Source organism: Oryza sativa, chromosome 6 (genome assembly GCF_034140825.1).
Source record: "Oryza sativa Japonica Group chromosome 6, ASM3414082v1".
Lineage (NCBI taxonomy): Eukaryota > Viridiplantae > Streptophyta > Magnoliopsida > Poales > Poaceae > Oryza > Oryza sativa.
This window is the reverse complement of record NC_089040.1, coordinates 11,620,397-11,634,093: the sequence shown is the minus strand read 5'-3', so window position 1 is coordinate 11,634,093 and position 13,697 is coordinate 11,620,397. Positions and strand designations below refer to the sequence as shown.

The 13,697-nt window shown below is 39.6% G+C and overlaps 1 protein-coding gene and 1 long non-coding RNA gene across 2 annotated transcripts; one reads left to right on the top strand and one right to left on the bottom strand.

The window, feature by feature from the left end:
* Window positions 1-960: 960 nt before the first annotated feature.
* Window positions 961-3,120, top strand: LOC107281183 (uncharacterized). The gene is made up of 4 exons (XR_001546497.3): window positions 961-1,888; window positions 1,997-2,084; window positions 2,181-2,203; window positions 2,827-3,120. It is a non-coding gene; the product is annotated as an uncharacterized lncRNA (long non-coding RNA).
* Window positions 3,121-4,505: 1,385 nt separating this feature from the next.
* Window positions 4,506-13,453, bottom strand: LOC4340833 (putative aconitate hydratase, cytoplasmic). Its single transcript, XM_015786804.1, has 17 exons — window positions 13,436-13,453; window positions 13,262-13,354; window positions 12,988-13,173; window positions 11,733-11,894; window positions 10,271-10,415; window positions 10,003-10,145; window positions 8,349-8,405; window positions 8,178-8,257; window positions 8,002-8,077; window positions 7,734-7,919; window positions 6,701-6,768; window positions 6,478-6,596; window positions 6,266-6,387; window positions 5,906-6,004; window positions 5,059-5,550; window positions 4,647-4,748; window positions 4,506-4,526 (listed from the first exon to the last, which is right to left on the bottom strand). The coding sequence occupies exons 1-17, from the start codon at window positions 13,436-13,438 to the stop codon at window positions 4,506-4,508; spliced, it is 2,154 nt and encodes a 717-aa protein (XP_015642290.1). The 5' UTR covers window positions 13,439-13,453.
* Between the last annotated feature and the right edge of the window lie 244 nt (window positions 13,454-13,697).

Below are 13,697 nucleotides of genomic sequence, written 5' to 3'. Positions count from 1 at the left end.
TTTTCCGTGCGCAATGTTAGTGTTGGGAACCAGCTATGCCGAACACACCCTTAATACGGATCTATAGTCGGTATAGTATGTATAGTTCCTGATACAAGTGAGGAGTGATTATAGTCCTTGTATTTATAAATCGTATGTAGAGAGAGCCCTGATGTACCATCATCATCTGGCTATGGTGAACCGCACAGATGCTGAGCTCCACCAGGACCTCTTTCTCCCTCTGGGAGCCAATGTGGATGATGAGCACCCGACGGCAAGTACCCTAATTTTCCCTCTTTTTAACGGTACAAATCAACAGCTGTAAATATATAACCAATATATCCTTGCTCAGATAAAACGATGCAGCAATCCAATCACGTGAAACTCCAGTACTTTACTCAGTTAATCAAGCACAAACAGAACTGACAGTGGTTTACGTTGCAAAAGTTTAGCTAGACTTCGATGTGATTCTGCTTATATCCACTTACAACCAAAATCAACAAATGCTAGTAGCTAAGCTCTACCCGTACGTGCAACAATAATACACGAATAGAAAAGGAGTTGGAATTCACAGGAACCGAAGGAATTCAGCCAGAAAAAACAGATCTCTAGCCACGCTCTTCCCTCTCGACCGACCGGTGGCGGCAAAAAAAAATCAAATAGCAGGGAGATGATGGGAGCACCATCACGACAGTACGATAGGGAAAAAAACCCTAGCTAAACAATTAAAAAAAAACCACATCTACTCTATAACCTGTTACATACATACATACATACATACATACATATATACATATATATATATATATATATATATATATATATATATATATATATATATATATATATATATATATATATATATATATATATATATATAAAGGAGGAGTTGTACACCTCTAATTCTACATGTCAAATCATCCGGATCAATCCCTATCGTCCATCCGCCAAGTGAAATCATCTCATCCGTTCGTCCAATGAGCGGACGCGCTACTCCTCGCACTGACAACCATCAGCGCTATCATCGCGCTATCTCCGCCCGGTAACACCGCCGCCGCGCCATCCTAGCCCGCTAACACCGCCGCCATCCGTCATGCCTCCACAGATTGCTTCCTCCGTGCGACTGCGCGCATCCTTCATCCATTGGCGTCGCAGTGGTGCGCTCTTCCGTTGGTGCTGGTGGGGCTACTCCGTCTCCGCCGCCAGCGCAGTCACCGCCTCGGCCCTCCTCGCCTCACCTGTGCCACGGTTCCAAAACCCCAACCTCCAGGCTCCAGCCGCCCACTACACCTCCACTCCTCTCACGTCGTGCTACACCCTGCCGGCGGCCTGTAACGGCACCACAAGCCCTGTCCTCTCCGCACCCCCCGGGGGCCGAACCTCCTTGCCGTGTGCTGCCATATCCTCGCTGCGAGCCCTGTCTCGCAGAGAAACCTGGACGCCATACCTCCTAGCCGTCGCCACGAACAGCTCCATCGGAAACTCCGCACCCGCCATATATGCCTTCGTCGCTTTGCCTGCAGGGCTCCGGTGCGGAGCGTGGGGCCAAAGCTGCTGCGTGAGGATAGAGGCAGCCTGCGATCTAAGTCACTGGTGGAAAAGGGGAGCAAAAGGCCGAATGTTTTCTGCTGTTGTTGCTCCTTTCTTGTTTGCATCTGATTAGATCCATGAGTAATACGCTCCTTCGTATGCACCCTCCCCCAGCTTAAAATACTTCATGTACCTTGCCAATAACAAGACTTTGATTTTGGTTGCGTTTTATTCAAGCTTCTCTGGCCTGATCTTCCTTTTTTTTTTCATTTCTTGATGTCCTGGCTGATGAGACGATACCAAGAGAACCATCTGTTGCTTCATGCAACTGATGAACATGACCCAACTGATTTTCCTTTTTCATTTTTCTCGCTCTAAGGTTGCTGCAGCTATCCTTTTTCATTTTTCTCGCTCTAAGGTTGCTGTAGCAATGATGCATTTGGAGGCAGGGTGACTAATTTCATTTTGCAAAACTTTCAATCCATAGGTGAAACTGACAGACCCAAGGAAGTACTTTGTGCAGCACGCTGCACGCCTGCCGTATACTGCTGCATGGAGCTCGGACAATGTCAAAGGTGATGATTTCTTCGTTGATTTACATAATTACAGTGCTTTGTTTGACTTGCCAATTGATTTTTTTTCTCATCACTGAAATGGTGAAATTGGTGTAGTTATCATGAAGGCTTCCAATGAGGTTAGTTCATTCCTAAGCCATGCTTCTAACCCAACATTGATTGATTGATTGATATCTCAGTTAATTATTTGAATGGTGTGCGCCAATTGTATATTTGTATCTTACTTTTCAAAGAATAACTTACTTCGGGCTACTTCAGTGGACAACGCAGGAAGCTCTACATCACAATTGTCTATAAGGATAGCTTAGACACCAAATTTAGCCTCATTTGCAAGGCTGTTTTACTTATGAACCAATCACGTACGATAGCTTAGACATTTGAAGTTTTCTTGTGTAGTGCTAATATATATAATGCGGATGTAAAATAGCTGATAACACATTTATATGTTACTTCTTAGTTAATTACTTTCCCCAGGCTAATTCAATGGACAATGCAGGAAGCTCTAGACCACAGTTGTCTGTAACAACAGTTAAATAAATACGCACAAAAAATTGAACCTCATTTGCATTGATCATTTGATGTTGTTCTTTTGTTGTATTGATTATCTTTCATACTGGTGCTCCTGTCCATATTAGAATGTCACAGTATCAAGTTCACGCCTTTCGGAGGTGTCAGAAACATTCGATGGCTGGTTCAAGGTATATATGCAATTTTGAATTACTCTTTTCACTGCTATGTGCAGCCAATGATGATTGAGAGGAGGCAATCTTCACACTGGTCAAGGACCTTGCTACCGACTTGCAAAATTCACCTTCTGAAATTGTTGGCTACAGCGGTGTGAAGGTAGTCTCACTTCAAAAACAAATCAGGCTGCTGCATATGTGCGATATATTTGGTTTAAGTTGTATTTTCTAACGTGCATTGCACGATTACTAGTGTATATATATGTGTGTGCACGCTGGCACCTGGGCTGGAAGCCCAGCCAACTCCAAACTTGATCCACAAAGATTAATTAAGGAAATACTTAGCGTTGTAATGATGCTGCAAATCACCGATCGAGACTCCATGAAAAATAACTACATATATAATAAAGTAATATGAACACAATGCCTAATTAACCATCCTAATGAGCCTAGGATAATTAATCTATTCAAACTGGTACTTGAAGAGAGCCAACATATATGTATACTCGCTCAATTTCCTTCCTCCTTGATCCTCTTCTTGCTTCACAGAAACATGCATATCCGGTGAAAATGAGCTAAGTGTTGAAAACTCGTGAAAATCATACTTAAAAGTTTCGTAAATTTATGAAAAAAATACTAGAGATAGGTGTAGATATAAAATACATTCTCACCAAATCTTAACTCCAAACTCAACTTCGTTTATGAGAAACAAAAAAGACAAATTTCAGGTGAATAGTGTCCTGTTACTTCAGGAGGACATATCCGGTGAAAATGAGCTAAGTGTTGAAAACTCGTGAAAATCATACTTAAAAGTTTCGTAAATTTATGAAAAAAATACTAGAGATAGGTGTAGATATAAAATACATTCTCACCAAATCTTAACTCCAAACTCAACTTCGTTTATGAGAAACAAAAAAGACAAATTTCAGGTGAATAGTGTCCTGTTACTATTCACCTGAAATTTGTCTTTTTTGTTACTCCTAAACGAAGTTGAGTTTGAACTTGAGATTTGGTGAGAATGTATTTCATATCTACACCTATCTCTAGTATTTTTTTCATGAATTTACAAAACTTTTAGGTATGATTTTCACGAGTTTTCAACACTTAGCTCATTTTCACCGGATATGTCCCCTTACTTCAGTGTCACATTTCTGCTGCACATGGCTGAGTGTGTTTGATTGAGTTTCTAACTCACTCTCCTCGTTTTTCGCGCGCACGCTTTTTAAACTGCTAAACGGTGTGTTTTTCGTAAAAAAAATTTATAAGAAAGTTGCTGTAAAAAATTGTTAACACTTAATTAATCATGATTAATACTTAATCAATCATACGCTAATGGACACATCCTAAGGCACTGTTTAGTTCCCACGCACAAACTTTTCACCCAATCACATCGAATGTTTGGACACATATATGGAGTATTAAATATAGAAAAAAAACTAATTACACAGATTGTGTGTAAATTGCGAGACAAATCTTTTAAGTCTAATTGCTCTATGATTTGAAAATGTGGTGCTATAGTAAACATTTACTAATGACGGAATAATTAGTCTTACTAAATTATTTTCACAGTTTACAGGCGGAATTTACAATTTATTTTGTTATTAGTCTACGTTTAATACTTTAAATACGTGTTCGTATATTCGATGTGACACGTCAAAACTTTTTATCCCTGGATATAAACGGGGCCTACATAATTAGGCCACTTATCCTTGGACTAAGAGAATAGAAAGGTGTTATTTTAGGCTGCTCTTAGATTCTTCTATCCATAGCGAAACAAATGAAAATACTGAAAGGTATAATATAATGGAGGGAGTAGCATTGTAGCAAGCAAGAGGATTATTAAATCATCTGAGTAAGGCATAATTAATTAAGAACTTACCAGGAGCATTGGCCCCTTGGCAGCAGAGTCACGAGAACTGCCACTCCCATACTCAGCACCAGCAATAACAATTACCATATTGTGACCCTCGGATTTGTATTTCTGCATTACGGAAATATATAAAGGAATAATTGTACAAGCAATTAATAAGTTTGACACATATATATACTACTGATCCCTTCTTTCACATTTTGACTTTTTTAAACTTATTTAGGTTTGACTAAATCTATTAGCAACATTTTCAACACAACAACATATAGTATCAGAATATATTTAATACTAAATTTAATGAAACTAATTCGATGTTGTAAATATTGCCACAGTTTTCTATAAAAAGTTAAAAAAAACATGTTATATTAGTATAAAATAGAGGGGTACTATTTAACTATCACCAGCAATATAATGTACGTACTATGGCTGCATCAAAGACACAGAGTTCCTCCCCGGTGGGAACATGAACAGTCTTGGGTCCAACCTTCCCATTCATAAGCTTGTTCACAATCCTCGCGTTTGCAAACGCGCCCCTCACCACCACCTCATCGTTGCCACGCCGGCCACCGTAGGAGCCGAGCCTCTCCCGATCCGCGACGCCGGCGGCGCGTAGGTACTCAGCGGCGGCGCTGCCGGGCGTGATGCTCCCGGAGTAGGAGATGTGGTCCGTGGTGACGGAGTCCCCCAGGTTGAGCAGGCAGTAGGCATCCCTCACCGAGCGTGGGCGGCTGGGCGGGGACATGGCCATGCCCTCCAAGTAGGGCGGCTTGCGGATGTAGGTCGAGCTCGGGTCCCATGGGTAGAGGGCAGCTGCCTCGCCTGGAACTCTCAGCTCGTTCCACCTCCGGTTGCATCTCTTGATGGATTCGTACGTTTGCGTGAACATGTGAGGTAGCACACTGGATTTCACAACCTGCAAATTGATATATTAATTGTGTATATCAATGAACCAAATTAATACCAAAAGGTTTGACTTGCAATAAATGGAAAATCAAATAAAAAGATCAGTGAAGTTAAACCTTTTTGGTATTTGGATATACATACACGATATACACTAATTATTTGGATTTGTCATGTGCAACTGGTTATGTTAGACTTTTCATCAAAAATATTTTCAACCGAAATTATTTTCAATAACCAACAGTAACAAATGAAGTAGCTCTGAAAAGTACTAGCCGAAATTTTTCAAGAGACATCTATCTGAAGTATACCATTGGTGTTGACTTCTTTCGAAACTGTGTTGAAGTTATATACGCATTGGTACCTACCTGTTCGATTTCTTCGTTTGTGGGCCATATGTCCCTCAAGTAAACTTCATTGCCATCCTTTCCATGTCCAATGGGTTCTTTCTCAAAATCAATGTCAACCTGATATAAAAACAAAAAAAAGACTAGAAATACTCACACTTTATCAAAATCCCAATGCATTTATCTTCTACTTTCACAGATTCCGGTATAATGTTTGCTTAAAAATAAACTTATTTTGGAACAAATGGCAAGGACAAAAAATGATCTTATTACAGGACAGAAGGGATAGTACACATGTAAGCATTTGACTATACGAGCTCTTTGTGTGGAAATAAGTGGTGTACTGCACACCAAAGTGGAAGAATGCCATGGAGTACTTACAGTGCCAGCAAGGGCATAGGCAACAACCAGAGGTGGCGAGGCAAGGTAATTAGCCCGAGTCAGAGGGTGCACGCGACCCTCAAAGTTACGGTTTGCCGACAGCACAGCAACAGAGACAATATCTGCACAAGGTTAAACTGTAAGCTTAGCAGCACAAATTTGTTGCAGTTAAAAATATTTAATTTGTAGAAAAAATGGATTTAGTTAGTTACCATTTTCTGTTATGGCAGCTGATACAGATTCATCAAGGTCACCAGAGTTGCCGACGCAGGTGGCACAGCCAAATGCAGCAAGATGAAACCCTTGCTGGTTCAAATAATCTTGAAGGTGACTGCATGAAGAAAATCACAAACTTTGATTCAAACAACGACATACCATCAGAAATGACAACGCATTGTGCATGTTTCACTACACCAATTGATGCTAGAAACATACCTGTGTTTCAAGTATTCACGGGTAACCGCAGATCCATGGGTAAAGCTAGTCTTTACCCATGGCTTCACCTAAAAAAAAGCGATGTTCCGCAGTCAAAAGAATGTAAAGTAAGAAGTGCAAGAAGAAGCTACACCTAGTCATGTGGCAAGAGCGCTGTGATATATGACCTTTTCCTATTTTTTCAGACTTAACAGCCATATAAAGATGTAAGTAAATCGACCCGTGAATCCACTTATAGATCAAATAAGTCGGTAACCCTTATTGACAAACCCCTGCACGGCTGCACCATGGCTTATGTCGTTGCTAACACCTTCACCACAACCTCAGTAACCTTGCTACCACCTATAACTACAACTCACAAAAGGTGGCTATTATGGATACGAGTCCAAGTAAGTATTGAATGGGCCTTTGGTTCGTGATATGGAGAATGCAGATGCTGTTGTCTTAGAGGATCAGCAATAGTCAAGAGAATGCTTAATCTTTGATTTCCTCTTCCATCGGGGCTACTGTATGGATGGGGTATTTATACTTCTATACCCCATTCAGATGTTTTACAAAGTGTCCCTAAACAGTAAAACAATAGTGGGGCCATAACGAGAAGGGTCGGCCCTTTTACGTACCTTTTACTACTAGTGGTAGTAGTGTAGTAAATATTAATTAAATCTGACCCTTCATTTATTTCGGTATTTTGAGTCTTTTTAAAAGTGTTTATTATGGTATTTTTAACTTTAACCTCTAATTTCAATTATAGGAGGGTATTGCTTGTAGTCACCACAACAACCCTCTCCCTCCCTGTACAACGGGTGCATCGCTAACCACAACCCAACTAGTCACCACTTTTTGGAGAAGATATGTGGACAGTTCCAAGAGAAAATAGATAGAGAAGACAGAAGGAGAAAAGTGTGGTTGTGCGTAGACCGGTTTTTACTTGTTTTCGGTAAACCGGCGAGGAGCGGTTTTTACTTCGAAATCGAAAAGGTAAACCCTGCGTAGAACAATCAGTACAACTATATGTAAAAAAGAACATACAAACCTCAAGGCCCAATTCACAGGCTTTCTTTGCAACAAGGCCAGCACCAACTATAACGCTAGGATTTGATGTGTTTGTGGAACTGCATATTGCTGCAAGAACAACACTGCCATGCTTGATTTCAGCAGGTTGTCCTTGAAAGTCAAATTTCACAACTTTATCCTGGCACTCCCTTGGAACTGCAAAACCCTGGAGTGTTTTTTGGGGTGCATTTTGATGAGCAATGCCACTGCATTTTAAATTTTGTAATGCAAAGGTTGTCCTTAGTTACCTTGAAACCAACTCTGCTGTCTAGGCAAGCATGCCAATCTGATTTCATTTCCTTCAAAGGGACACGGTCATGAGGCCTACAGAATGATAAATAAAAAGAACTCAGCATATTGCACCTTCCCCATTAGCAGAGATATTATGTGTCCAGTGGGAAAAAAAAGTAATTATGACAGATACCTCTTTGGGCCTGAAATGCAAGGCTCCACATCTATAAGGTTGAGCTCAAGATATGAAGAATAAACTCGTTCTGTATGAGGCTGCCATCGTATATGCAAATATGTCAGTTCTCTAATCAATAAATGTTTGAAAAATTCAAGCGTTGTATAACAATAATAAAAAAGGGCATACCTCATGGTGCTCCACAAACATATTGTTAGCTCGCAGATATGCTTCAATCATTGACACCTGAATTAAATTAAATGCAGGATAATAATGAATTAGGTAGAACTCATCAAATTACTCCCTCTATTGATCCATAATATAAGGCACAACTGCTTTTTAAAATTGTTTCATAATATAAGACGTGCATGCATGCATGTCATTAACTGGCACCTTTTTTCCACTAAAATATTATTATCTAAGCCCTCCACTATCAAGATATCTAATTTTATTGGGTGCATGCATTCTATTTATTCGGGTAATTCAAATTATGAGATGATAATAATTATTTCTTGGTCTTTGGGTTAAGAATGGTTGTGGCTTATATTTTAGAATGGAGGGAGTACTAGATTTTTTTTCCCCTGGGCAAATTACTAGAGTTTTTAGTTGAACTATTTATTATGGAGGGGAGGAGGTTGGGGTAAGGGAATGCTGGGAAGCGCTCTAGCTGCACAGCTTGAATACCTTTTTGTTGTGCATACACCTGGTTATGTCATAGGTGCACGTGATAGCTAAGTCTATAAAATAATAAAAAATGGCTTAACACATAACACTGGTGAGACAAACGTCATGGCAATATGAGGAAGAGGGTTTGTATAACTTATAGACCACATACCACACATTGGATTTGTATAACTCATTGAACACTTTCCATATTGTTTTAAGGACCTTTTGGTAGGGATTGTCTGGAGTGATTCTCGGAAGAATCAGTTAGAGATGAGCCAAACGGGCAATTTTCCTTGAGCTCTCCAAACCGAATCAACCATGATCGATTTCTTTTTTTTATGAAGGAAGCGAGAATCAGTGGAAACACAACTTCTCCTGAGAATCAAACCAACCAAATATGGAAATCTCCATAACTTCTCTAGAAAATTACCCCTCTTTCCAGCCATGTGCATCCATTCGGGCAGAATTGCTCGAGCTCGCAACCCGCACTAGGGTTACGGAAGCTAGGGTATGAGTCTATAACACTCCACATCCACACCCGGCGCTACCCTCGCCGCCGCCAACTCTCGCCAGCACTTGCTGCGCCTGAGCAGTTCCGCTCCCTCCTAGCCACCACCGCCGTCGCCACCAGTCTCCATCCACCCGGTGGTGTTATCATATAAACACCGGTAGGCATACATTGTGTAAGAACACTTCTTAGAAATATAGAACCATAGTATTGTGCAAGAACTCAATCTGTGAGTGGATTATTGTAATGGATATTGTCTTTGATGCAATGCAAATGTACTTACTGTGTTGTTTAATTAACCTCGTATGGAAGCTTGATATTTTTCGTAAGTAATTGTACTAAAATATTTGTGCATATTCATAAGTATTAGTACTACATTAGGCTAGAAGAAATTTTCTATCAATCAAATCTCTTGTTAGTACAGGTGTTGTATAGACAATTCATCTTTAAGCTCCCCCATCAGGATCTAGAACCAATGTTTCTAGCCAAATGCCTAATTGAACTGAATCCACAATTCTCTTCAGTATCTGATTTAGGGAGAATCATAATCAGAATAACAGAATCGCAGAATATGAAGCTCTCCCAAATGGGTTATAAGATTAGCAAGCCTAGGATGATGACATAAAAGCAATGGAATTGGTACAGGAGTATGTGGATAGTGAACAATACAGTTTCGTTGCTTCGGCCTGTCAGTTTGAGATAATCCAGCGTAACATGGTCCACAGGGAAGAAGCCCATGCTAGCTCCATATTCTGGAGACATATTTGCAATTGTGGCCCTAGCGGGCAAAGACAGCTCACCCACACCCACACCTAAATAGAAGAGAGAAAAGAGAAAACAACTGAGGTATGTACAACTAATTAAATTGTATCAAAAATATATTTCTTACATATATATATATATATAGCGCATATGTTCCAAGATCTAGTATACTTACCATAAAATTCAACAAATTTGCCAACAACACCATGCTTCCTTAGCATTTGAGTGATTGTAAGAACAAGGTCAGTAGCAGTGACACCATCCCGCAACATTCCAGACAACTTGAACCCAACAACACCAGGTAAAACCATGTCCATTGGCTATACATAAGATGACAACATATTGGTCAACTGAATTCAAGTTGTAAAATCAAAGTGTGTTTGATTATTATTTTGTGATGAACAATTGGCATATGAGATTATTGGTTTTGATATTTGGAGATTATTGGCGAAGTGGTTTTGGAGACGATTAATTTTTTGATGATGAACAAGGACTGCTGACAGATTGGGTCTGGTCAGACCGGGATGTGGTGTACGGTCAGACTGCGCTGTGGTGTGCGTCAGACTGGCCAACCCACGGTCTGACCAGGCGACCTATGTCGGTTTCAGTTTCAGGTTGTTTCTTTGGATATCCGTGGATAATTCATATTTACGATTTCTAGATAGATACTATGCGTATGTAATAGTGTTGTATACTAACATTGAGTTAAGTTGGAGAGAACTTGTGCTCGGATATGGTTTCTTTGTTCGTTGATGCATGTGTAGATGAGTCTTGATAGAGTGTTGCTGGTGATGGATCGGGAGTCAACATGGGAGAAGATAACGCCCGATGATCCCGATATTATGCAGGATGCTTAGGCTAAAGATCAATGCATGTGGTTGATGGAGATTCCATATGGCATACGATGGAGATATTGTGTGCGTATAGGATGCGGAGTCAAATTTGGAAGGAGTCCAAATTTAGTACAATTGGAGTTTGTAAAGTTTGTTTCTTGTATAGAAGGTTTTCTAGGAGATTAGGACTTCTTGTACAAGGTTGGTTCATGGCTTGAGGCTACCTACCTCGGGTATAAACAGAGAGGGAGGGTGTGGCCTCCCTGTGTTGATTGTTAGAGAGTTGAGTTGTGAGAAAAGTTAGGGTTTCGAGTTTAATCGAGGTTTTTGTGAAGAGTGCTATTGTTGCACTTTGTAAATACAAATAGAAGTAATAAAGTTTCAATATACTTTAAGAGATTTTCAATTTGCGTTTGCTTGGGTTTGGCGGTCTAACCGGTGGAATACCTACGGTCAGACCGGCGGCAACGCACCAGTTAGACCGGCAGGAGCACGGCGGTCAGACCGGCGGCGGTGATAGGCGACAGCGGCGGCTTTGGACGGTTAGATCAGGCGATCTACATAGGTCAGACCGGTAGGACGGACGCGGTCAGACCGGCATATCAACCTTGGTCAGACCGATCTTTATCGAATTTGTGGGTAACTTTTAATTTTGCTAAAAGTTTTAATTTTTAGGTACTACAACCATTCACCCCTATTTGGTTGGTTTAGTTCTTGCTGTTCGATCCTACACAAGTTAACGGTGCTAAAACATTAGTCATTTAGAAATAAACACTCGAATGCAGGTCTCTAGTTGAGATTTACCTGCCCAAGCATTGCAACAATTGCTTCAATACCACCAACTCCCCAACCAGCAACCCCAAGACTATTAATCATAGTGGTGTGTGAGTCAGTGCCAACCACGCTGTCAGGATACATGATGCCATCTGCGTTGAACACAACTCGGGCAAGATACTCAAGATTTACCTGAAATTTATATACATATAATAAATGAAAAGAGTAAAACTCTGTGGATTTTGCTAAGTAGTTAGTACTAACTTGATGTTAACCTTAGCACTAGCTTTTTTTAACGGGTCAACTTTCTATTTTCAGCTAAATGGCAACTACCTTTCCATTTTGCAGAAAAAGAATAATATCAAAGTAGGTTAAGCAAATGTTGAACCAAATATTAAAATTTGTTGAACTAGGTTTTATAAGATGTTGAACTTAGGCTCAGGAAATTGCTTAACTCTAGGATTCAGAAATATTGAACTAGATTATGAATTGTTGACATGATCTTAAAATTGTTGGACTAGTTTCAAAAGTTATGAGAAAATTTCTTCCATATCCCTGAAATTTTAGCTGATCCCTTCTATGCCCCTATATATTCCTCACTCTCTTGTATACATCTGAATTTTGATTTGAATCCCTTCCATACCCTTGCAGTCAGTTTTACCCTTCAATATGTGAGGAATATGTAGAAATTTATGGACTATATTGTTGGAATTATAGAAATTTGTTTTGTGACCATAATATTCAAAACTTTGTTGAACATAGAAATTTTAATATATATTAAACAAGTACGTGTAGCATTTTTTAAATAATGAACTAGCTTTGGAAAGCATATATTCCTATATAATATATACAACAGGAAAAAAAATATGTTGAACTACCATCAAAATGCTACATATACTCTTTTAATAAGTAAATAAATATTAATTTTTATGTCATTATGTAAAAATAAACATTACCATGAATAATATCTTGTACAATAAAATGAATATAGTAGTGCATGTTTCCTTCATGTTTAAGAGAAAAATGGTTCTTTTCATAGGAATTAAACAATCAACTAATGGTCAACTAATGGAATGGATATGACAGAGATCAAAAACAAAATTCAAGAGTATTCAAGGGAGTAGACAAAACTCGGGGGCGTAGAAGGGATTGGCTAAACTTTCAGGGGCATAGAGGGAATTTTCTCAAAGGTTATTGATATGCTTAGATTAGTGCTGACTCGAGCTTAAGACCTAGCTAATGTTAACCACATACATTTTCTTTGTATATGATCCAGAGCAATTACCTGGTGCACAATACCAGAACCAGGAGGGAAAACCTGCATCTTGTGAAAAGCAGTGGATGCCCATTTAAGGAAACCAAACCTTTCTTTGTTGCGGTCAAACTCCAGCTCCATGTTTTTATCCAATGCATCGTGCGATCTCACAACATCCACTCGCACCGCATGGTCAATAACAACATCCACTGGAATCTGTATGTGCTCCAATAAAAATTATTTTTCATGAAACAGAATTAAGGGAGAACAGCTTTTGAGATGCCAATGAGAATGATATATGTACCAATGGATTGATCTGGTATGGATCACAGCCTAACTTTGCCATCACATCGCGCATAGCTGCAAGGTCTACAATTGCCGGGACTCCAGTGTTGTCCTAGTGAGTAAATCCGATTATAAGCAAAAGACATTTATATAAAACAATACTAATACTTTGTGTGATGTGTCAATTCAAGACCATTAGGACACATCTTGCTGGCTTGAATGGTATCTCAGCCAGCTTTGGAGATGTCTTTTCCCAATTGATAATTGTCTCGACATCGTTCTTTGTAACTTGCAAGTCGTCACAATTGCGGATAGCTGACTCCAGGAGAACACAGATAGAGTAAGGAAGCTTATCTGATAGAGGAGAAAATTGACTTTTGTTTAGTTTCAAAACAATTATCAAATTTAATGGACATGCACAAAGTACACCATCGCAATTTCTACAAATACACAAA